Below are 23,531 nucleotides of genomic sequence, written 5' to 3' on the forward strand. Positions count from 1 at the left end.
TGGGTAAGTACAAACTAGAATATAACCAAGATGACAGATAGGTATAGAAATAAAAATGACAGAGATGCTGGAAATATTACATGTATATACTTACTTATAGTAGAGTTATATTTAAAGTTAGATTTGAAAATAGTTATATCATATATAAACATATGTATATATGTGTATGAGTGACAGAAATAATTAGAAATCATGGGAAAAAATATATCCAAATATGCTTTAGCTCTAGAGGAAAAAGTGCTGCCATCTCTACAGTGCCATATCAACTTGCCAGAAATATTTTACAAGATGTAAAACAAAAAAATTAAATAAGGTATGCAAGAGAAACATAAGTAGAACGGGAGAGGAAAGGAAATAAAGGAGAGACAAAGAAGAGGAAGAAAAGGAGGAATGCAATAAACATAAAATCCACAAGACCTGATGAAGAGAATGGAGTGTCACATCTTTTTTATCTTCAAGTGCCCAGTGTGGCCTATGCTCTGATTGAGTTTGGTTCACTGCCTGTAATCCCAGCATTTTGGGAGGCCGAGGCAGGTGGATCACCTGAGATCAGGAGTTCAAGACCAGTCTGGCCAACATGGCAAAACCCTGTCTTTACTAAAAATACAAAAATTAGCCTGTAATCCCAGCTACTTGGGAGGCTGAGGCAGGAGAACTGCTTGAACCTGGGAGGCGGAGGTTGCAGTGAGCTGAGATTGTAGCACTGTACTCCAGCCTGGGTGACAGAGGAAGACTCCATCTCAAAAAAGAAAATAAATAAATAAATAAAATAAAATAACCCCGTGTTTCTCAGGCTTCAATCTGATGTGGCACCAGTACTCTGGCTTCCATGTAATTGATTCAAGTTATCTCTGTCTATTTCTTCATGTTCTGTCCCGGACTGTATTAGTTACAACACACCTTTCTAACACTTCCTCCTGTTGCCTCATTTCCTAATCAGGACTGGCATGTCTCTGCCCACATAGCTCTGTAATGCCTCTCAGCTTCCGGCTCCTGTGCTTGCCAAAGAGTCTCAGGTGACAAAAAGGCTGGATCTGAATCAATGGAGAGTCTGAGTTTTCCTCTTTATTTAAGGGAATCAGTGACTTTGGAGGCAAACATGAAGGGCAAGTAGGCATATTGCTATTTGTCACCCATAATCATTCCTTCTTCCATAAGAATAGACTTAGAGCTGAACCAAAGACTGCCTGGCCAGCGTTACATTTCTCAGCCTCACTTTGCAGCTAGCTCTGGCCATGTAACCAAGTTTTGGCCAATGGGATGTTGGCAGAAGACTTCTGAGTCTTTCTATTAAAATAAACAAATGGCTGGTTCTTTTGTCAGTTTTTTTTTTCTTTCCCACTGGTTGGGAGACAATGTCAACCAGATCAGCTCTTGTGGACCCACTGTTGGAAACCTCATGTCAAGGAAGGCAGACTGCCTACCACTTCTGGGCTCTTAGATTATTTGTTTTAAGCCACTGTATTTTGGGATCTGTTTGTTACAATGACTTAGCTGGTACTCTAAATAATCCATTGGGTCTCAAGCTACCACAGCCCATAGGAGATTTTGAGGCTGCAGCAAGGATGGAGTCTGGCAGGAAGAACAGGACCACAGCGAGTTCAAAGGAGTAAATTCCCACATTTCTTCTTACCTCTTTGGATACCATTTACTTTAAGTATATGTTTTCTCTTTTTTCCTGCACACAGAAAAGAAAGAAAATAATCCTCTATAACTGTAAACAAAGATTTGCACACTTTTTATGTCAATAGTTTCCAAGTATTTAATTTTGTTTTCCTTCCACTTTTGTGGGGCTAAGTCCTCGGCTACCAACATCCCATCTTGGTTGTTGTCACAGAGAAACCAATAACCACAAAGCAACCTGTTTTCACACAGTGTTAGTCATTTACACTATGCTTGTACATATCCATATGTGGTCTTATCATTCACAATAAAGAAAGATTTTAAAGTAGCTGAAATCAAGCAGGAGGTGACAGGAGCAGCAGAAGAGTACCAGGAGGGTCAAACAATAGTAGGTCTAAGAAATCACCAGTGATGGCCGGGCACAGTGGCTTGTACCTGGAATCCCAGCACTTTGGGAGGCCAAGGTGGGTGGATCACTTGTAGGCCAGGAGTTTGAGACCAGCCTGACCAACATGGCAAAATCCTACCTCTACTAAAAATACAAAAATTAGCCTGGAGTGGTGTCATGCACCTGTAGCCCCAGCTACTTGGGAGGCTGAGGCAGGACAGTTGCTTGAACCTGGAAGGAGGAGATTGCAGTGAACTGTGATTGTGCCACTGCACTTCAGTCTAGGCATTAGAGTAAGACTCAGTCTCAATAAATAAATAAATAAATAAAATAAAAAAATTAAGAAATTACCAGTGAAGTACACTTCATGGAATTCAGAGGCATGCTTTGAATAGCTAAGGCTGTAATTGTGTTTATAAGAGCCAGAACTTAAGAAATAAGTAGAAAAAAAATCAGAGAAATGAAGACAAATTTAGAAGAAAAATAAAGGAGATGAGGCATTTCAGAAATTAAAGTGAAGGACATATATTACAGAAATAGGAAAAGGAAACAAGAAATTTTAAGAATGATTAAACAAATTAGAAATCAAGCTGGGCGCAGTGGCTCACCCCTGTAATCTTAGCACTTTGGGAGGCTGAGGCAGGTGGATCACCTGAGCTCAGGAGTTTGAGACCAGCCTGGCCAACATGGCGAAACCCCGTCTCTCCTACAAATAAAAAAATTAGCTGGCATGGCGGCACATGCCTGTAGTCCCAGCTACTCGGAAGGCTGAGGCAGGAGAATCACTTGAACCTGGGAGGCAGAGGTTGCAGTGATCTGAGATGACTCCACTGCACTCCAGCCCGGGTGACAGAGTGAGACACTCTTTCAAAAATAAAATAACATAAAATAAAAATTAGAGAGAAAATAATCAATGTAAGTGAACAAATTATTGGAGTTCCCAAAGCAGAAAATCAAAATAATAGAAGAAATACTTAATGAAAAAAGTTTGTGCAATTATAATGTAAATTGAAATGTTTACATCAAAAGTACCTATCTCTTCACCCTGTCACAGAGAAATTGACCCAAAATAGCCAACACTGAGATATATTTCCAACACATTTATTGGACTTTAAAGATAAAGAAATAATTGAATGGGCAGTGTAGGCAAAAAGTTATTTTCAAGGGAGACTTATTGGCCACAAAATTTTCCACAGCAACATTTAATGCCACAGGAAAGTGGAGAAAAACTTGTAAGATATTTCTAGAAATAAAGAATGAGCAAACTATTTTTCAGGTATAAATAACACAAACAAATTTGAACAGAAAAATTCTTGGAATGTAGTTTCTGAGTCCTCATTACTTCAGCAAACTAAGGTAGAGCTGAAAATTCTGGCAAAAGGACCAAAATAAAAGTGGGCAGTAGGGTGACAGATGAGAATATGAAGTGCATATGCTCTGACAATATAGAAATAGTATAATAACAAAAAATATGAGGAGAAGGGTTAGGTGCAGTGGCTCATGCCTGTAATCCCAGCACTTTGGGAAGCATAGGTGGAAAGATCACTTGAAGCCAGAAGTTTGAGACCAGCTTGGGCAACCTAGCAAGACCTCGTCTCTACAAAAAATTTGAAAGCATTAGCAAGCTATGGTGGTGCACACCTGCAGTCCTAACTACTCAGGAGGCTGAGGTAAGAGGATCACTGGAGCCCAGGAGTTAGAGGTTGCAGCTAATATTGCACCACTGCCCTCTAGCATGGGTGACAGAGTGAGACCCTGTCTCAAACAAAACAAAACAAAACAAACAAACAAACAAACAAAAAACAGGGAGGAGAAAGCAAAAATAGGCTGTAGAGCAAGTTCTTTGTTTATTTTAAAGGTAGGAGTCCAAAGGTATTGTGTTGATGTAAAGCAAGGCTAATGGCTGAAAGGTAAACATGGTGATGTCATGGCCTAAAATTGGGTGGGAGAGGAAAAAGACTGGACAATGGAATGGCACACAGGCTGATTTTATAAATCTTCTGGGTGGGAAACTAAAGGGTACTGTCTAAAATAGAGCACCAAAGGAATCATATAAAGGTAATCCTAAAAGTAATCACTAGAACAAAATGCAAACCTTCTTTAAATTGGAAGTATACGCTCCTAACCACTGAGAAAATACGAAATGAGTGTGGGCTGCTTACCCATTCATTTATTTCAAGGGAAAGACTCAGAGGTGGCTCACATATCTTCCGCTCATATGCCGTTGGCTAGAACCTAATGACATGGTCACAGTGAACTGCAAGGAAGGCTGAAAGTATAATGATATGGTCTGGCTCTGTGTCTCCAAACCTCATGTCGAATTGCAATCCCCATGTGTTGGGGGAGGGGCCTGGTGGAAGGTGATTGGATCACAGGGGCAGATTTTCCCCTTGCTGATCTTATGATAGTGAGTTCTCACAAGATCTGGTGGTTTAAAAATGTGGCACTTCAGCAGCCAGCACTGGAACTCACAACTGCCTAAAACGCTAAGTTCCCTTGGCAGGGGAAGGGTGGCATCCATCTCCACAGCTCCAGGCCATGCTTTTCCTCAGCTGGAGCAAGGGAGACTGGCGGCTTGGTCCCAAGATGTGTCCCCCAAAGCCCAACACACTGGCTGTGGCCTACTGCAGCCAGAGTGCCTCTTCAGGCCTGACCCTGACTCATCCTTCCTCACTGGATGGGGCTTCCCTGCAGGAACTCCAATAACTCCAGCCAGAGGCTCAGGGACAGAACCCATATCTCTTTGGGCCTGAGCCCATAGAGAAAAGGCCACAGTCTCCATGAACCAGCAGACTTAGCCTTTCCTCCTGGTAGTTCTGAGGAATCCAGGCAGCCCAGACAACTTGGTTTCCCCCCAGCAAAGCACACCTCCTACACCAAGGGACAGTCATTGTGCTTCATTGAATAAAGCCTCCAAGAAATATGGGACTTTATAAAAAGACCAAACCTACGATTGATTGGAGTACCTGAAAGAGATGGGAAAAATGGAAACAAGCTGGAAAACATACTTCAGGATATTATCTAGGAGAACTTCCCCAACCTAGCAAGGCAGGCCAACATGCAAATTCAGGAAATACAGAGAACACCACCTAGATACTCCATGAGAAGGTCAATCCCAAGACACATGATCATCAGATTCTCCAAGGTCCAAATGAAGGAAAGACCAGAGAGAAAGGCCAGGTCACCTACAAAGGGAAGCCCATCAGACTAAACAGTAGACCTCTCAACAGAAACTCTACAAGCCAGAAGAGATGGGGTGCCAATATTCATTATTCTTAAAGAAAAAAATTTTCAATACAGAATTTCATATCCAGCCAAACTAAGCTCCATAAGTGAAGGAGAAATAAAATCCTTTTCAGACAAGCAAATGCTGAGGGATTTTGTTACTACTAGGCCTGCCTTGCAAGAGTTCCTGAAAGATGTGCTAAATAAATAAAGAAAAAGCCAGTACCAGCCGCTGCAAAACACACTAAAATATAAAGACCAATGACACTATGAAAAATCTGCATCAACTACTGTGCAAAATAACCAGATAGCATCTTGATGACAAGATCAAATTAATGCATAACAATACTAACCTTAAATGTAAATGGGCTAAATGCCCCAATTAAAAGACACAGACTGGCAAATTGGATAAAGAGTCAAGACCCATTGGTGTGCTGTATTCAGGAGACCCATCTCACCTGCAAAGACATGCATAGGCTCAAAATAAGGGAATGGAGGAAAATTTACCAAGCAAATAGAAAGAAAAAAAAAAAAAAAAGCAGAGGTTGCAATCTTAGTCTCTGACAAAACAGACTTTAAACCAACAAAGATCAAAAAAGACAAAGAAAGGCATTACATAATGGTAAAGGGAAAAATTCAACAAGAAGAGCTAACTATTCTAAATATATATGCACCCAATACAGGAGTACCCAGATTCATAAAACAAGTCCTTAGACTCCCACATAATAATAGTGGGAGACTGTAACACCCCACTGTCAATATTAGACAGATCAATGAGACAGAAAATTAAGGATATTCAGGACTTGAACTCAGTTGTGGATCAAGTGGACCTAATAGACATCTACAGAACTCTCCACCCTAAATCAACAGAATATATATTCTTTTCAGTGTCACATGGTACTTATTCTAAAATCGACCACATAATTGGAAGTGAAACACTCCTCAGCAAGTGCAAAGAACTGAAATTGTAACAGACACTCTCTCAGACCACAGCACAATCAAATTAGAACTCAGGACTAAGAAACTCACTCAAAACCACTCAATTACATGGAAATTGAACAATCTGCTCCTCAATGACTCCTAGGTAAATAACGAAATTAAGGCAGAAATCAGGAAGTTCTTTGAAACTAATGAGAACAAAAAGACAGTGTACCAAAATCTCTGGAACACAGCTAAAGCAATATTAAGAGGGAAATTTATAGCACTAAATGCCCACATCGAAAAGCTAGAAAGATCTAAAATCAATACCCTAATATCACAATTAAAAGAGCCAGAGAGACAAGAGCAAACTAATCCAAAAAACCAGGAGCTGGTTATTTGAAAAAATTACCAAAATAGATAGACTGCTAGATAGGCTAATAAAGAAGAAAAGAGAGAAGAATCAAATAGACACAATAAAAAATGATAAAGGGGATATCACCACTGACCCCACAGAAGTACAAACTACCATCAGAGAATACTACAAACACCTCTACACAAACTAGAAAATCTAGAAGAAACGGATAAATTCCTGGAAACATACACCCTCCCAAGACTAAACCAGGAAGAAATCGAATCCCTGAATAGACCAATAACAAGTTCTGAAATTGAGGCAGTAATTAACAGTCCACCAACCAAATAAAGCCCAGGACCAGACTGATTCACAGCTAAATTCTACCAGAGGTACAAAGAGTAGCTGGTACCTTTCCTTCTGAAACTATTCCAAAAAATTGAAAATGAGTGACTCCTCCCTAACTCATTTTATGAAGCCAGCATCATCCTGATACCAAAACCTGGCAGAGACACAATAAAAAAAGGAAACTTCCATCCAATATCCCTGATGAACATTGATGCAAGAATTCTCAATAAAATACTGTCAAACTGAATCCAGCAGCACATTAAAAAACTTATCCATCATGATCAAGTCGGCTTCATCCCTGGGATGCAAGGCTGGTTCAACATACATAGATCAATAAATGTAATCCATCACATAAACAGAACCAAAGACAAAAACCACATGATTATCTCAATAGATGCAGAAAAGGTCTTTGAAAAAATTCAACATCCCTTCCTGTTAAAAACCCTTGGCCAGACGTGGTGGCTCACACCTGTAATCCCAGCACTTTGGGAGGCCAAGGCAGGTGGATCATGAGGTCAGGAGATTGAGACCATCCTGGCTAACATGGTGAAACACTGTCTCTACTAAAAATACAAAAAATGAGCCAGGCGTGGTGGCGGGTGCCTGTAGTCCCAGCTACTTGGGAGGCTGAAGTGGGAGAATGGTGTGAACCCGGGAGGTGGAGCCTGCAGTGAGCTGAGATCATGCCACTGCACTCCAGTCTGGGCAACAGAGTGAGACTCCGTCTCAAACAACAACAAAAACCCAAACAAACAAACAAAAAAACTCTCAATATGCTAGGTATTGATGAGACATACCTCCAAATAATAAGAGCTATTTATGACAAACCCACAGCCAATATCATACTGAATGGGCAAAAGCTGGAAGCATTCCCTTTGAAAACCGGCCCAGGACAAGGATGCCCTCCTCTCACCACTCCCGTTCAACATAGTATTGGAAGTTCTGGCAAGAGAAAGAAATAAAGAGTATTCAAATAGGGAAAGAGGAAGTCAGATTGTCTATACTTGCAGATGACATGACTTTATATTCAGATAACCCCATCATCTGAGCCTCAAAATTCCTTAAACTGATAAGGAATGTCAGCAAAATCTCAGGATACAAAATCAATGTGCAAAAATCACAAGCATTCTTTTACACCATCAATAGGCAAGCAGAGAGCCAAATCATGAATGAACTCCCATTTATAATCACTACAAAAAGAATAAAATACCTAGGAATACAGCTAACAAAGGATGTGAAGGACCTCTTCAAGGAGAACTACAAATCACTGCTCAAGGAAATAAAAGAGGACACAAACAAATGAAAAAACATTCCAACCTCATGGATAGGAAGAATCAATATAATGAAAATGACCATACTGCCCAAAGTAATTTATAGATTAAATGCCATTTCCATCAAACTACCATTGACATTCTTCACAGAATTAGAAAAGACTACTTTGAATTTCATATGGAATCAAGGAAGACCCCATACAGCCAAGACAATCCTAAGCAAAAAGAACAAAGCTGGAGGCATCACCCTAGCTGACTTCAAATTATACTACAGTGCTACAGTAATCAAAACACCAAGGTACTGGTACCAAAACAGACACATAGACCAATGGAACAGAACAGAGACCTCAGAAATAACACCACACATCTATAACCATCTGATCTTTGACAAACCTGACAAAGACAAGTAATGGGGAAGGGATCTCCTATTTAATAAATGGTGCTGGGAAAACTGGCTAGCCATATGTAGAAAACTGAAACTGGACCCTTTCCTTATGCCTTATACAAAAATTAACTCAGGATGGATTAAAGACTTAAAATGTATAACCCAAAGCCATAAAAACCCTAGAAGAAAACATAGGCAAAACATTGAGGACACAGGCATGGACAAAGGCTTCAGGACAAAAACGCCCAAAGCAATTGCAACAAAAACCACAATTGACAAATGAGATCTAATTAAACTAAAGAGCTTCTACACAGCAAAAGAAACGATCATCAGAACGAACAGGCAGTCTACAGAATGTGAGAAAATTTTTGCAATCTATCCATCTGACAAAGGTCTAATATCTAGAATTTACAAGGAACTTAAACAAATTTACAAGAAAAAAACAAACAACACCATCAAAAAGTGGGCAAAGGATATGAAAAGACATTTCTCAAAAGAAGACATTTATGTGGCCAACAAACATGAAAATATGCTCAACATCACTGAACCTAAAATTAGAGAAATGCAAATCAAAACCACAATGAGTTACCATCTCACACCAGTCAGAATGGTAATTATTAAAAAGTCAAGAAACAACAGCTGCTGGTGAGGCTGTGAATAAATAGGAACACTTTTACACAGTTGGTGGGAATGTAAATTAGTTCAACCATTGTGGAAGACAGTATGGCGATTCCTCAAGGATCTGGAACCAGAAATACCATTTGACCTAGCAATCCCATTACTGGGTATATACCCAAAGGAATATAAATCATTCTACTATAAAGACACATGCACACGTATGTTTATTGCAGCACTATTTGCAATAGCATAGCCATGGATCCAAACCAGATGCCCATCAATGATAGACTGGATAAAGAAAATGTGGTACATATACACCATGGAATACTATGCAGCCATAAAAAGGAATGAGATCATGTGCTTTGCAGGGACATGGATGAAGCTGGAAGCAATCATCCTTAGCAAACTGATCAGGAACAGAAAACCAAACACTGTATGTTCTCACTCACAAGTGGGAGTTGAACAATGAGAACACATGGACACAGGGAGAGGAACACAGTAGGGCCTGTTGTGGAGTGGGAGGTGAGGGGAGTGAACTTAGAGGACGGGTCAATACAGCAAACCGCCATGACACATGTATACCTATGTAACAAACCTGCACATTCCGCACATGTACCCCAGAACTTAAAAAACAAACAAATAAACCACAAACAAAAACGCCTGTAATCCCAGCACTTTGGGAGGCTGAGCGGGCAGATCACGAGGTCAGGAGATCAAGACCATCTTGGCTAACACGGTGAAACCCTGTCTCTACTAAAACTACAAAAAATGACCCGGGCATGGTGGCGCACGCCTGTAGTCCCAGCTACTCAGGAGGCTGAGGCAGTAGAATGGCGTGAACCCGGGAGGCAGAGCTTGCAGTGAGCCGCGATAGTGCCACTGCACTCCAGCCTGTGACAGAGCAAGACCCCGTCTCAAAAAAAAAAAAAAAAAAAAAAAACCACAACCAAGCAACAAACAAAAAAAACTGTGGCACTTCCCTTTAGCTCACCCTCTCTCCTGGGTTGCCATGGTAAGATGTGCTTGCTTCCCCTTCACCTTCTGCTGCGATTCTAAGTTTCCTGAGGCCTCCCAGCCGTGTGGAACTGTGAGTCAATTAAACCTCTTTATTAAAATAAATTACCCAGTCTCAGGTAATTTATTCTCACACTTTACAACAGTGTGAGAATAGACTAATACAGATAGTCTCAGCTAGGTAGCCACTAGTTAGTTGTAACCACTAGAAGAAAAGTGCAAATATTCCTTAGTATCGGAAGTACACACATGCACATAAAATGCATAGAAGACAGAATGCAGAGTGTTGACTTAAAAAAATCCAAATCCCTAGAATATATAATATAAACCAATGTGACTAAAACAAAATCAAACATCTTGGTTCTATCAATAAAAGTAAATGGGCTTAACTCACTTATTTAAAAAAGAAATTTTGAGAGATTTAACTACAAAGTAAAAACCAAGATTTTATCATGCATGAAAGACTCATTTAAAAACATATAAAACATTGAAAATAAATATATAGGCAAACATATATTCAGTATACATCAGTAAAAGAAGTCAGGGACCATGTAATTCAGACCAAAAAGTTTTAAGAAAGTAGAAATTATAGGAGATGCAATAAGAAATGGGTAGAAACACACTATTGATAGAAGACTTTATTTTTGCTTCTTTCAGCCCATAGGAGATCAGTGTAGAAAACAGAAAAGGATGGAAGACCCAAGTGATTTATTTAGCAGGATCAATATGATTGATACATGTTGAACTCCGTAGCCAGAAAATAGAGTATACACATTTTCCCCACCCCCTCTTAAATAACTGTGTCAAAGAGGAAATACAAATCCAAATTGCAGGCTATTTAGCAAATAACAATAATAAAAAACATTACCTATGAGAAGCTATGGAAGATTGTTAATACAGTGCCCAAAGGGAGGGGAAAAGTCTTAGCTGGGCATGCTAGCTCATGCCTGTCCTCCAGCTACTTGGGAGGCTAAGATGGGTGTATCATTTGAGGCCAGGAGTTCAAGACTAGCCTAGGCAACATAGTGATACCCCATCTCTAAAATAAAATAAAATAAAATAAAATAAAATAAAATAAAATAAAATAAAATAGTGAGACCTGATGCCACGTGCCTGTAACCCAGCTACTTGGGAGGTTGAAGTGGGAAGATCACTTAAGCTGAGGAGTTCAAGGCTGTAGTGAGCTATGATTACACCACTGCACTCCAGCCTGAGTGACAGACCAGGATCTCTATCTCTAAAAACAACCAAACCAAACCAATAAATAGCCTTAAATAATGAACCTGTGGGGAAAAAAAAGACACCAGTTGAATTAAACATCTGCCTCAGAAAAGTTAGAACAAGTACAAAAAAGTAAAGCAGATTATATGATTATATACCTGGAAAACCCAAGAGAAGCAATTAAAAATATACTATCATAATAGGAAAAGTTAGTAAGTTTCAAAATTAAGATATACAAATGAGTAGCTTTCCTATATGGGAGTAAAAACCAGTTAAAAGATATAATGCAAGGGAAGACCTAATTTATAATAGCAGCGAAAGCACACTGCCACCAAAGCTCAGACTAAACATAAAGAAAGTCTGCATCACCCACCCACATGCAGGAAATAAATATAAAAGCTCCACTGAAGGCCCAGAGGACTCCTGAACAAATGGATGATCATGGCGTGTTCTTGGAGAGGCAGTCCAGCATCATAAAGACGGGAGTTCTCCCTATGTCTATTTATAAATTTAACACAATCCCACCAATCGATTTTTAAAAAGTGGAGTAAAGCTAATTGACACACACACAATCTTCATTATTCACAGATTCCATATCTGCAAATTTGTCTATTAGTTCATATTTATGTGAACCCTCAAATCAATACTCATGGCACTTCCCTGGTCATTGGCAGACATGCAGTGTGGCAAATTATTTGAGTCACCTATGCATGCTCTTAGCTGAGGTCAAACAAGGTGATGCTTTGCCTTCTTGTTTCAGCTTTCACACTGTAAACAAGAGTCCGTTTGTGATCTATTTAGTGCCACTTTTTTGTGTGTGTTTTTGTGCTTTTTGTTGGTAATTTCACGATATTAAGTGACACCCAAGTGTAATGCTGAAGAGTTGTCTAGTGTTCCTAAGTACAAGAAGGCTGTGACGCCGGAGAGAAAGTACATGTGTTAGATAAACTTTGTTCAGGCATGAGTTATAGTGCTATTGGATATGACTTCAATAGTAATGAATCAATGTGATATTACATAAGGTGTCTTTATACAGAAACATATATAAAACAAGGTTATGTATTGATCAGTTGATGAAAATACGAGTAGAGGCTTCCAAAAACCTTATTCTCTATTTCTACTAGAAGCAATGGTCCAATATTTGCTAAGTCTGTGTTCATGGTGACTTTATAGAATAGAACTACCAGGAATAATGAGAATTGACTGTATATGTGTATATGAATACATACACACACATATCTGTATTTTCAGAATCTACCCACTTTTGAATGCTTCCACTGCTACCAACTTAGTCCAACTCACTGTCACCCTTCTGAGATCATTGCAACAGCCTCCTTACTCCTGTCCCATTCTTGCCCTCCTAAAGTCTATTATCCATGTAGAATCCAGAGCATGTCCTCAAAACATAATTCAGATTATATTCCCCAGCTCAAAACTCTCTGATGTCTCCTCTTACTTAAGAATTCAAAGTCTTTGCCATGGCCTATAAGTTCTATATACCTCTGAGAAACCACTTTCCACCCAACCCCTCTCTACCTCTCCAGCCAGTGGCCTCCTTGCCATTCCCTAAAGGACCATGTATAGTTCTCTCTCAGGCCTTTGCAACTGAGGTTTTCTCTGCCTCAGCTCCATGGCTTAGTCCCTCATTGCATTTAGATTTTCAGTTACATGCAGCTTGTTAGCAAGGCTCTCCTTGAACACCCTACATAAAGTGGCACATTTCTGTCACTCTACAACTCCATTATTCTTTATTTTTCTTTATAACATTGTCACTATCTGAAATATTATGCACTTATTTGTGTATTGTCTGTATACCCTAAGTTGAATGTAAGCTTGATGAGATTTTTCTCACTTCTTTATCCCTATCGAGCAGCATTGGAAATAAGGATTTGCTGAATAAATGAATAAAGGGTCAAAAAAGGAAAGAACAAATAGTGAGATATCTCTATGTTCGTGAATAGAAATGGTTTATATTTTAGAGACGTCAGTTCTCTCCACATTTATTCTATGCAATTTCAATAAAAATACAACAGGGTTTTCAAGGGTTGACAAAATGATATTAAAAGTTATAAGAATGATAAAATGGCTATAATAGCCAAGACAATTTTGAAAGAGAAAAATGTTGAGAGAACTTATCCTACCTGATATTAATATGTTATAAAATTATAGTACTTAGTAGAGTGTGATATATATTGATGCAGAATAGATAGGGCAATGGATACATATATATATGTATATATGTTTCTGGGCTTTCTAGCATCAAGCTGTCATTTACATATATATTTGTATATGTAAATGGCAGCTTGATGCATGCTATGTGTGACATGCTATGTGTGACATTACACATCAGTGGAGAAGCTAGGACAATTGGTTATCCATGTTGGAAAAAATCAGACCCTTACATTATGCCACACTAAAAAAAAATCAATTCCAAAAGAATTAAATATCCAAATGAGAAAAGAAATAAGAATGTCTCCACCTAATATTCCCAAAAGCAAATCTTGAGATAGGGTTTTGTTTTCAGTAGGTTTATTTTTGAAGTAATCACAAGGATTAGGAGTGAGGAACTAGGAAGAGGGAAAGGGTGAGAAGGGAAGCCAATTGGGCTGGTCACCAGTGTGGTCAACTGAGCCTCACTCTTACTGGGGACTCTCTGAAGAACTATAATGAATGGTCCTCAGGCTGCCCATCTTAGGAATGGAAGTGAGAGTATTTATTCACTGGATCTGACTTTATTGGTCAAGATGTTCAATGAAGTAAGAAAAGTATGAAAATATCTTGGTAACCTGAGATTAGGCCAAGATTTCTTAAACAAGATTAGAAAACATAATTATAAATGATAATACAGACCAATTACACAAGGATAAAATATTCAGTACATCAAAAACTTACAATCAAGTGAAAAGACAGTTCAAAAGGTGATATCAAAGAAGCTGGGGGAGTTTTTAAGAAATGGAGATCAGGTAAGGCCTCTCCATGGAGGAGACACTTGAACTGAAACATGAATAAGAAGAAACCATTCCTACCAGGTAAAAGCATCTTACGTAGAGTCAATATGAAGTGCAAGGGTTCTGAGGCTGAACACTACTTGGTTTATTCAAGGAAGGCCAGAGTAGCAAGTGATGGGGGAATCATAAAGGATGAGATTTAAGAGCTGATCGGGACAGCCTGTGTAATGCTTCATAGGCATGGCAAGAAGTTTACTTTTTTTTTCTAGGTTCAACTGGAAAGTTTTCTAGGTTAAACTGGAAACCACTGAAAGGGTATAGGAGTTGGGTGGCCAGCTGTTGAATGGAGAAAAAATTCTAGTGGGCAAGAATGAAAGCTGAGAGACCAGTTAGGAGGACTCTGCGGTATTCCACATGCAAGACAATAGGGCTTGGGCCGGGGCAGTGGCAGGGGAGATAAAGAATGGACAGATCTGATATATAGTCTTGGAACTTGATGATGGAGAGAGTGCGAGGGGTTAGGATAGGGGGAAATCAAGCACATCTTCTACATTTTTGGCTCAAACTTAGTAAATATAGTGCCATTTACTGAGAAGAGGATTACTGATGAGGATGACAAGTTTGGGAATGAGAATCAAGAAATGTGTTTGACACATCCGATTTAAGACACCTGTTAGACTTCAAGTAGAAGTTTGGAGTATGAAGCTGAATTTATGACTTGGCAGTTGAGGAGAGAGAAAAGAAGAGAAATATAGTTGGTAGTCATTCACATACTGATAAAATTCAAAGAACAGGACTGGATGCAATTCCTAGGGAGAGAGTATAGAGACAAGGAAAGCACTCAGGTCCAATCCATGGGGCACTCCAATTTGTAGACATGAGGAAACCACGAAGGGGCCACTACCACCACCACCACCACCGCTACCACCACCACCACCACCACCACCAGCACCAGCACCAATACCACCAATAATACTACCACTATCCACACTAGCACCAACATCACCAGCAAGGAGCTCTTAGCCAGTAGGAGATTGGGGTCTTCTAGAAGACAAGAGAAGAGAATGCATCCATCCACATGGCCCAAAGGAGACCACCTTCTCCCAGTTCACTCACCTGATCACGGTCATGCCAATACCTGCCAGGTGTTAGGAGGCAAAGGGCAGCCAACAACTCCCAGTCGGAAAGGCCATGAGCAGGCAATCACTGCAGGCCATTCTCAGACAAGCCACACCAGCTCGATCTCTTTGACTGGAGGAACCAGCTCTTTGGGAACAGATCTTTTCAGGCCTGAGGCCTGAGGCTCCTAGCAGGAGATTTGCCTCCCCTTTCACCATTGCTCTCTACACCTGCTGTCTACCCCCTGCCTCACCTGTGAAGCCAGCAGGACATTCACCCTTGGCCAATCTGTATAGTCCTCCTAGGGAGAAGCCCAGCTGCCTACTGAGAGCATGTAGTCTAAAAGCAGTCTGGCCCCCATAAATGAGATCCACAGAGAACCTGAATTAGCTGACAATATTGATTACTATGTGATTACCTATGACAAAAAGCAAGCAGTGAAAATCCCTGATCTTCTAATTTATAGTTTCTCAACATTTCTTTACCCATCATTTTATTTTTAATATTTTTTCTTTGCTTGCTCTAAGTATGTATTTTGTACAATCATATATTTGGATTAAATTTTCACAAGCTGTTAGAATTAATTTATTCATGCAAATTACTCATCCAATAACTATGAATTGGGCACTTACTGTGAAGCGACCCACTATCCTAGATGGTGAGGGTACAGTTGTGAATGAAACAAAGTCCTTGCTGGCGTAGAGCTTACAGTCTAGTGGGGAGACAGCAATGAAGAAACAAACACAGAAGGTGGTAGAGTGTTTTGTGGAAAAGTAAACCAGAATAAGGACTTCAGGGAGTGGTGAATGGGGCTAGAAGTGTGTGTGGGAGGAGGATGTGTAATTTTATGTAGAAGAACCAGGAAGGACTTCTCATAAGTCAGCATTTGAGGAGAGGTCTGACAAAAGGTCAGAGAGTAAGCCATGAATCCTGTCCTTCATTGGTCAAGATGCCCAAATCATGCTCTAGAAAGACTATTGCAGGCTCTGAGCACACTGCCTTATCCTGTGGAACTGGGGGTCACTGTGAATTGTCTTGCCATGTCCTATAGACTGAGCTATGGTCACTTCCTCTCCAACCAAAGACATTCCACCATCTTCACCGTGAGCATGGGCTTGGCCAAAATCTCTCAAAATCTTGGCGTCTGTGCTGAAACCTTCCACACTCTTGGTTGGGGGATCCCTTTAAATCTGGCTGTTTCTTCCATTTCACTGGATTTCCTATTTTACTCCAATAGTGATGGACAGTTTTGAAGCCCATTGGTACGTCCTAACCCAAAACATGTACCCTGAAGGAAGACCGAGTCTTTAGTACAGCTGTGGTCTAATTTACAAGGAAAGAAAGGTTGTGGGAGGGTTCGGAGTGTGAAATAGATAAGTAGAACAGTAAAAAGGAAAGCGTGATGAGATCCATAGGATGAGGTCTGGTAAATGGAAGTGGTATAAAGAAAGGCCATCCGTATTTTGAGATAAAAGAAAATAAAATGCAGAAAGTATTTTAATGATGCTGGGAATAATAATTAGCCTATAAACAGTAGCAATGCCTGTAAAATATTATACAAGATGCAGTGTTAAAAGAAAGACACCATCAGCATCCTCACCTAAATACTGAACTGACTTCACTTTATATATTTAGGTGAAGACAAGACGAAAGGAAATCTTAAAATAAAACGATATGGGATCTGGAGCTCATTCAGAATGGAGAATAGGAGAGCTGTAGTTGAAAAATCTATATGCATCCTAGACCGGGCACGGTGGCTCACGCCTGTAATCCCAGCACTTTGGAAAGTCAAAGTGGGTGGATCGCCTGAGGTCAGGAGTTCGAGAACAGCCTAACCAATATGGTGAAACCACATCTCTACTAAAAATACAAAAATTAGCCGGGTATGGTGATGGACATCCACCTGTAATCGTAGCTACTCAGGAGGCTGAGATGGGAGAATTGCTTGAACCCAGGAGGCAGGGGTTGCAGTGAGCCGAGGTTGCACCTCTGCACTCTGGCCTGGGTAACAGAGCTGGACTCCATTTCAAACAAAAAAACAACAAAAAAAGTCTCTATGCATCCTATTTCACTGTTTTTAGGTGAAATTCATTTCAGGCACCTCTATTTTTCCCAGTAACATTGAGCTCCATGGGCTTACATTTCTTATAAGGCTAACTAATGAATTCCACAGACTAGATTTTAAACATGTAAGACTTCATTACTAACAAAAGAAATTGCTGAAGGAGATGAAAGGAAAGGCCCCTCGACCCATAGTTGTGGAAGGAGAGAGAACATTCTGCACCACAACACTAACATAAAGAATCTGATTTGACAAAGTGTTAAATTGAGAAATTTCAAAAGAAGATCAGTCTTACTCTCTTGCAAAATATGGAAGTGTGTCTTTTCATAACCGTTACTGATTTGTTCTGTTCTATGTTAACATAAACTAGTCCTTAGGAGAGCTATTTGAAGAGGTCTTGTAATAATCCCACAAAATAGAAAATTATTGCCACTTCTCATGAAACCAATTTCCAAAGAAACCTGTAATTCTGATTGATTGTTTTATTTGATAATTTTTGGGCCTGGCTATAATATTTTAAGTGGTATCTGGATCCCTAAACTGTATAAATGCTTGTAAAATTTTATATTAACTCAGTGGCATTCTGATTCTCTCATATGCAAGTAGGTAATAAATTGACTACAGGTTTCCTTTTAAATAAAGATTTTGAGAATCTTGTCTCATTTAAATTCACTCCAGTTATTATGTAATAGAAAAAAAGATATTCATAGTAATACATAAATTTATACAATGTATAAAACTTTTTTAAAATGCCAGAATTGTATAAAAAATTTTTTTAGTGGAAGAACATTACATAAGACATGAATAAAAGAGTAAAAGTCTCTGTTCTTCCCGAATTAACCTTCAATGCTTTTTTTTTTTTTTTTTTTTTGAGACAGGGTCTTGTTCTGTCACCCAAGCTGGGGTGCAGTGGTGCAGTCTCGGCTCACTGCAACCTCTGCCTCCCGGGTTCAAGCGATCCTCCTGCCTCAGCCTCCTGAGAAACTGGGATTACAGGCGTAAGCCACTATGCCTAGCCAGTTCAATGTATTTCTAATCAGAGCTTTCAGTGGACTTGGGAAGGAGTTGGGAGAGATCTTCTTGAGCTCATTCTAAAATTCACCCCCAGTGAGGCATCAGGATGGTTCTACCTCTGAGCTCTTCTTTCTCTTCTGTAGTCCCTTCAATTACAAAAGAAGAACACAGAATACAGGCAGGTAAAGGTACTGTGTGTGTAATCACAGTGGTGATTCAAATCACCTTGCATTATGTGGAGAATAGTTTTAAAATTCCCACCTCAGTTACACAGAAAGGCAATCCCCATGTAGATTATATATGTAAGCATTAAAAATGATCAGTTGTATCAAACTTCTAGAATCAAATATAGAACAATATTTTTAAAATATTGAGGAAGAAATAGTTGTAAATAAGATATGGAACCCAAGAACCAGTTAGAAAAAGGCTGACAAATTTGACTACATAAAAATTTAAAACTACTCTAGGACAAAAGATTCCCTTAACAAATCTAAAAGAAAAACAATAAATGGACAAAATACTGGCAATGCATATGACCAAGATTTAATATATGTAACATATAAGATTTCTATATTCATTCAAAATAATAAGAAAAACACCATGACATGAAACACTGAGAGGGCCGGGTGCAGTGGCTCACGTCTGTAATCCCAGCACTTTGGGAGGCTGAGGCGGGCGGATCACAAGGTCAGGAGATCGAGACCATCCTTGCTAACACGGTGAAACCTCTACTCTACTAAAAATACAAAAAATTAGCCGGGCATGGTGGTGGGCACCTGTAGTCCCAGCTACTTTGGAGGCTGAGACAGGAGAATGGCGTGAACCCAGGAGGTGGAGCTTGCAGTGAGCCGAGATCGCACCACTCCACTCCAGCCCGAGCAACAGTGCAAGACTCCATCTCAAACACACACACACACACACACACACACACAAACACTGAGAGCATTCTCTGACAAAGAGTTCTACGAAGAAGAAACAGAAATCATCAATAATAAATGAAAAATTCCTGACCACACTAAAAATGAAAACCATGCTCATTAAAGCAGTCCTGACATAAGACTTTTTATATTTCAATTAAATACGTTTTTATTGTCCAGGTATATTAGTTTAAAAAGCAAGAAAGGACAAGTATGTACAGAATTACTCATTTAAATAAATAAAACTATATTCCAAAATGTGTTAATACATGCATAGTAAAATTCTGGAAAGATAGACACCAATGTTCACAAGAACGTCTATTTTAAAATCAGAATAAAAAGCAAGATGAAGACAGAATAAAAAGCAACATGAGCATTAAAAAAAAAAATAAATTGCTACCTTAAAAGGCATTCAGGTTTTATCTTATGAAAGGTGTAGAAAAAATGCTCCTGGAACTGACAAACAAATTTAGTAAAGTTTCAGAATATAAAATCAACGCATAAAAATCAGTGGCATCTTTATACACTAAAAACGTTCTAGCTGAGAATCAAATGAAGAACACAGTCCCATTTACGACAGCCACAAAGAAAATGAGATCCCTAGGAATTCATCCAGCCAAGGAGGTGAAAGATGTCTACAAGAAGAACTACAAAACACTGCTGAAATAAATCAGAGATGACACAAATAAATAGAAAATTTTTCCATGCTCATGGATTGGAAGAATCAATATAGTTTGAATGACTATACTGTTTAAATCAATTTACAGATTCAACACCATCCTTATCAAAATAAAAGTGTCATTCTTACAGAATTAGAAAAATCTATTCTAAAACTCAGTTGGAACCATAAAAGAGCCTGAATAGACAAAGCAATTGTAAGCAAAAAGAACAAAGCTAGAGGCATCACATTGCTTGACTTCTAACTATACTATAAGGCTACAGAAATCAAAATAGCATGGTACTGGTACAAAAACAGACACATAGACCAGTGGAACAGAACAGAGAACTCAGAAACAAACCTGCTCACCTACAACCATCTGATCTTCAACAAAAATAAGCAATGGGAAATGGATTGTCTATTCAATAAATGATGCTGGAATAACTGGCTAGACATATGAAGAAAAATGAAACTGGACCCATACTTCTCATCCTATACAAAAATTAACTCAAGATGGCTTAAAGATTTAAATATAAGACCTAAAACTATGAAAATCCTAGAATAAACCTAGGAAATACCCTTCCTGATATAGGCTTTGGCAAAGAATTTATGGCTAAGTCTCCAAAAGCAATTGCAACTAAAACAAAAATTGACAAGTGGGACCTAATTAAACTAAATAGCTTCTGCACAACAAAAGAAATTACCAAAAGAGCAAACAGACAGCCTTCAGAATGGGAGAAAATTTTTGCAAACTGTGCATATAACAAAGATCTGATATCCAGAATCTATAAGGAACTTAAACAAATCAACAAGCAAAAAACAAAAAAATCCAATTAAAAAATGGGCAAAGGACATGAACAGACACTTCTTAAAAGAAGGCATACAAGTGGTCAACAAACATGAAAAAATACCCAACATCACTAATCATCAGATAAATGCAAATCAAAGCCACAGTGAGATACCATTTCACACTACTCAGAGTGGCTATTATTAAAAAATCAAGAAAATTACAGATGCTGGTGAGGTTGTGGACGAAAAGGAATGCTTATACACTGTTGGTGGGGGTGTAAAATTAGTTCAACCACTGTGGAAGACAGTGTGGAGACTCCTCAAAGACCTGCAGACAGAAATGCCATTCTACTCAGCAATCCCACCACCTTTAGGTATATTCCTAAAGGAAAATAATTTGTTCTATCAAAAAGATACATGCACTCATATGTTCCTTATAGTGCTATTCACAACAACAAAGACATAGAACCAATCTAGCTGCCCATCAACAGTGAACTGGATAAACAAAATGTGGCACACATATACACCATGAAATACTATGCAGCCATAAAAAGAATGGACACAGGAAGGGGAACATCACACACTGGGGCCTGTTGTGGGGTGGAGGGAGTGGAGAGGGATAGCATTAGGAGATAGAGTTAATGGGTGCAGCACACCAACATGGCACATGTATACATATGTAACAAACCTGCACGTTGTGCACATGTACCCTAGAACTTAAAGTATAATTTGAAAAAAAAAAAGAATAACATCATGCCCTTTGCAGCAACATGGATGGAGCTGGAGGCATTATCCTAAGCAACTTAATGCAATAACAGAAAACCAAATACTGCATGTTCTTACTTATAAGTGGGAGCTAAACACTGAATACACATAAATGTGAAGATGGGAACAAGAGACACTGGGGACCACTAGATGGGGGAGGGGAGAGGGTGGCATGGGCTGAAGAACCATCTCTTGGGTACTATGCTTACTGTCTGGGTGATGGGATTTTTGGGACCCCAAGCCTCAGCATCACACAATTTACCCATGTAACAAACCTGCACATGTACCCTTTAATCTATAATAAAAGGTGAAAAAAGAAAATAATGATAATAAACCTTAGCATTAAAAAATAGTTCATTTGTAATATACAAATTAAGTAAATTCTTATTTATTCTTACTTCTTTTCCCACTGTGTTTTTCCAAAGTAGAATTGTTTTCAACATCCATGGTATCTAGAAAGTGACAAGTAGTGGTCAGAGAACTGTAATTTATAAGTAAAATTTATAAATCTTATGACAATTCACACGGCATGGAAGGCTTGTGTTTATAACAATATTCTGAGTATAATTTATCTGTCTTCCTTCCAAAGGAAACAGACATTTTATTGATGTCTAAGGTCTTCCTGTAGTTCTCTGAGACTTTGAAACAGCTCTTCATTACTTTTATGCACCAATTTCCTCATTTATGAAACAGGGATAGCAACAGTTATCTTGTTCAACTTTAAAATTTTTATGAATATTAAATATGATCTTATTTGCAAAAGTTAATAGCAAATCACTATATAAATCAATAACAGACAAGAAGATATCTTTCAAAACTATGTATTTTTAGATTAAAAGTAGGTATCTGAGTTTTTTTTTTTCTGACAGGTAGCAGGACTATTTGTCTTTTTAGGCTTTCCAAAGTTATGACAGTGACACTATTACCTGTGAGTGGAAGAACGAGTTTTTTTTTTTTCAAGAACAAGGGTGGAACTCACTTTATAAATTCAACACTTTACTATTGATACGCTAATATAGTGACATACTGCTATGTTTACCAGTGTATTTTCTTTTACCTCCTAACCAAGAGAGCCCATTCTGTTAAATATGACTTTATAATGATCTCTTGCCTCCCTGCAGTTCCCAAAAGGGTCAGGTTAAGCAAATGCAGAGAACAGGATTCTGGCATGCACTAAACCTGTTCTTTGTCACAGTCGTCTCACAGTCAAGAGCAGGAAGAAACGGGGGCTATGATTTCAGACTTCTGAAATTCTGAAGCTTGAGGCCTGTGGGCCCACTTCCTGCTGGTGATCCAGAGACTGCCTGATGCTTTGCTTCAACTCTGATCACTTCCCACATCCCTACCCAGTGTCTGTGATACCCACTGAGCCACTTCCATCCCAAGACCTCAGGGTAGCCTTACCCATCATATCAGATGCTTGACTATTTTCAGTCCTTGCTTCTTGGCTTCTTGGCACACCTTTTGGAAAACACATGACACAGGGACACTTCTCATTTTCAGGTCCTTGTAGCTCTGATCCTAAATTGTGATTTGTAAACATTTTTATTTGTGCCCACTCTCCTCCAAGATTCTCCTTTCCCCCAACATTAGTGACTACCCACTCCCCACAGCTAAATTAAGGGATGGGCTCTATCTCCGAAATCTCTTTTTCTTTTGTGGTTTCTCACTGTGTTTGTCCCTTCTATTCATGAATAACCCTGAGAATTTCATCTTGACATAAAGGGTCAATTAATAGTTTGTTTCAGTGATGGAGAACACTGGAGGAGCAAAGGCTGCTTTTAGGGAAAAAGGTGATGTGCTCAGTTTTGGAGGTGTTGACTTTGAAGGTCTTGAGTAACATTCAAGTGGTGAAGTCTAAGGCCTTCAGGACCTCCAACAGGAGCCTTCTGACAC

At 39.1% G+C, this 23,531-nt stretch overlaps 1 protein-coding gene across 10 annotated transcripts in view; it reads right to left on the reverse strand.

Moving 5' to 3' along the window:
- SP100 (SP100 nuclear antigen) overlaps positions 1-23,531 on the reverse strand; it is a 133,334-nt gene that overhangs the window by 48,386 nt on the left and 61,417 nt on the right. For 7 of the 10 annotated variants that reach the window (XM_050751082.1, XM_050751088.1, XM_050751091.1 and 4 more), the window contains 3 exons: positions 23,040-23,156; positions 22,034-22,087; positions 1,634-1,678 (listed from right to left, as the gene is read on the reverse strand). In XM_050751082.1, coding sequence (XP_050607039.1) covers positions 1,634-1,678; positions 22,034-22,087; positions 23,040-23,156 — 216 coding nt within the window. The remainder of the gene's footprint in view (positions 1-1,633; positions 1,679-22,033; positions 22,088-23,039; positions 23,157-23,531) is intronic. The other 3 variants (XM_050751086.1, XM_050751092.1, XM_050751085.1) reach the window with 2 other exon arrangements.

This window comes from Macaca thibetana, chromosome 12, assembly GCF_024542745.1.
Source record: "Macaca thibetana thibetana isolate TM-01 chromosome 12, ASM2454274v1, whole genome shotgun sequence".
Lineage (NCBI taxonomy): Eukaryota > Metazoa > Chordata > Mammalia > Primates > Cercopithecidae > Macaca > Macaca thibetana.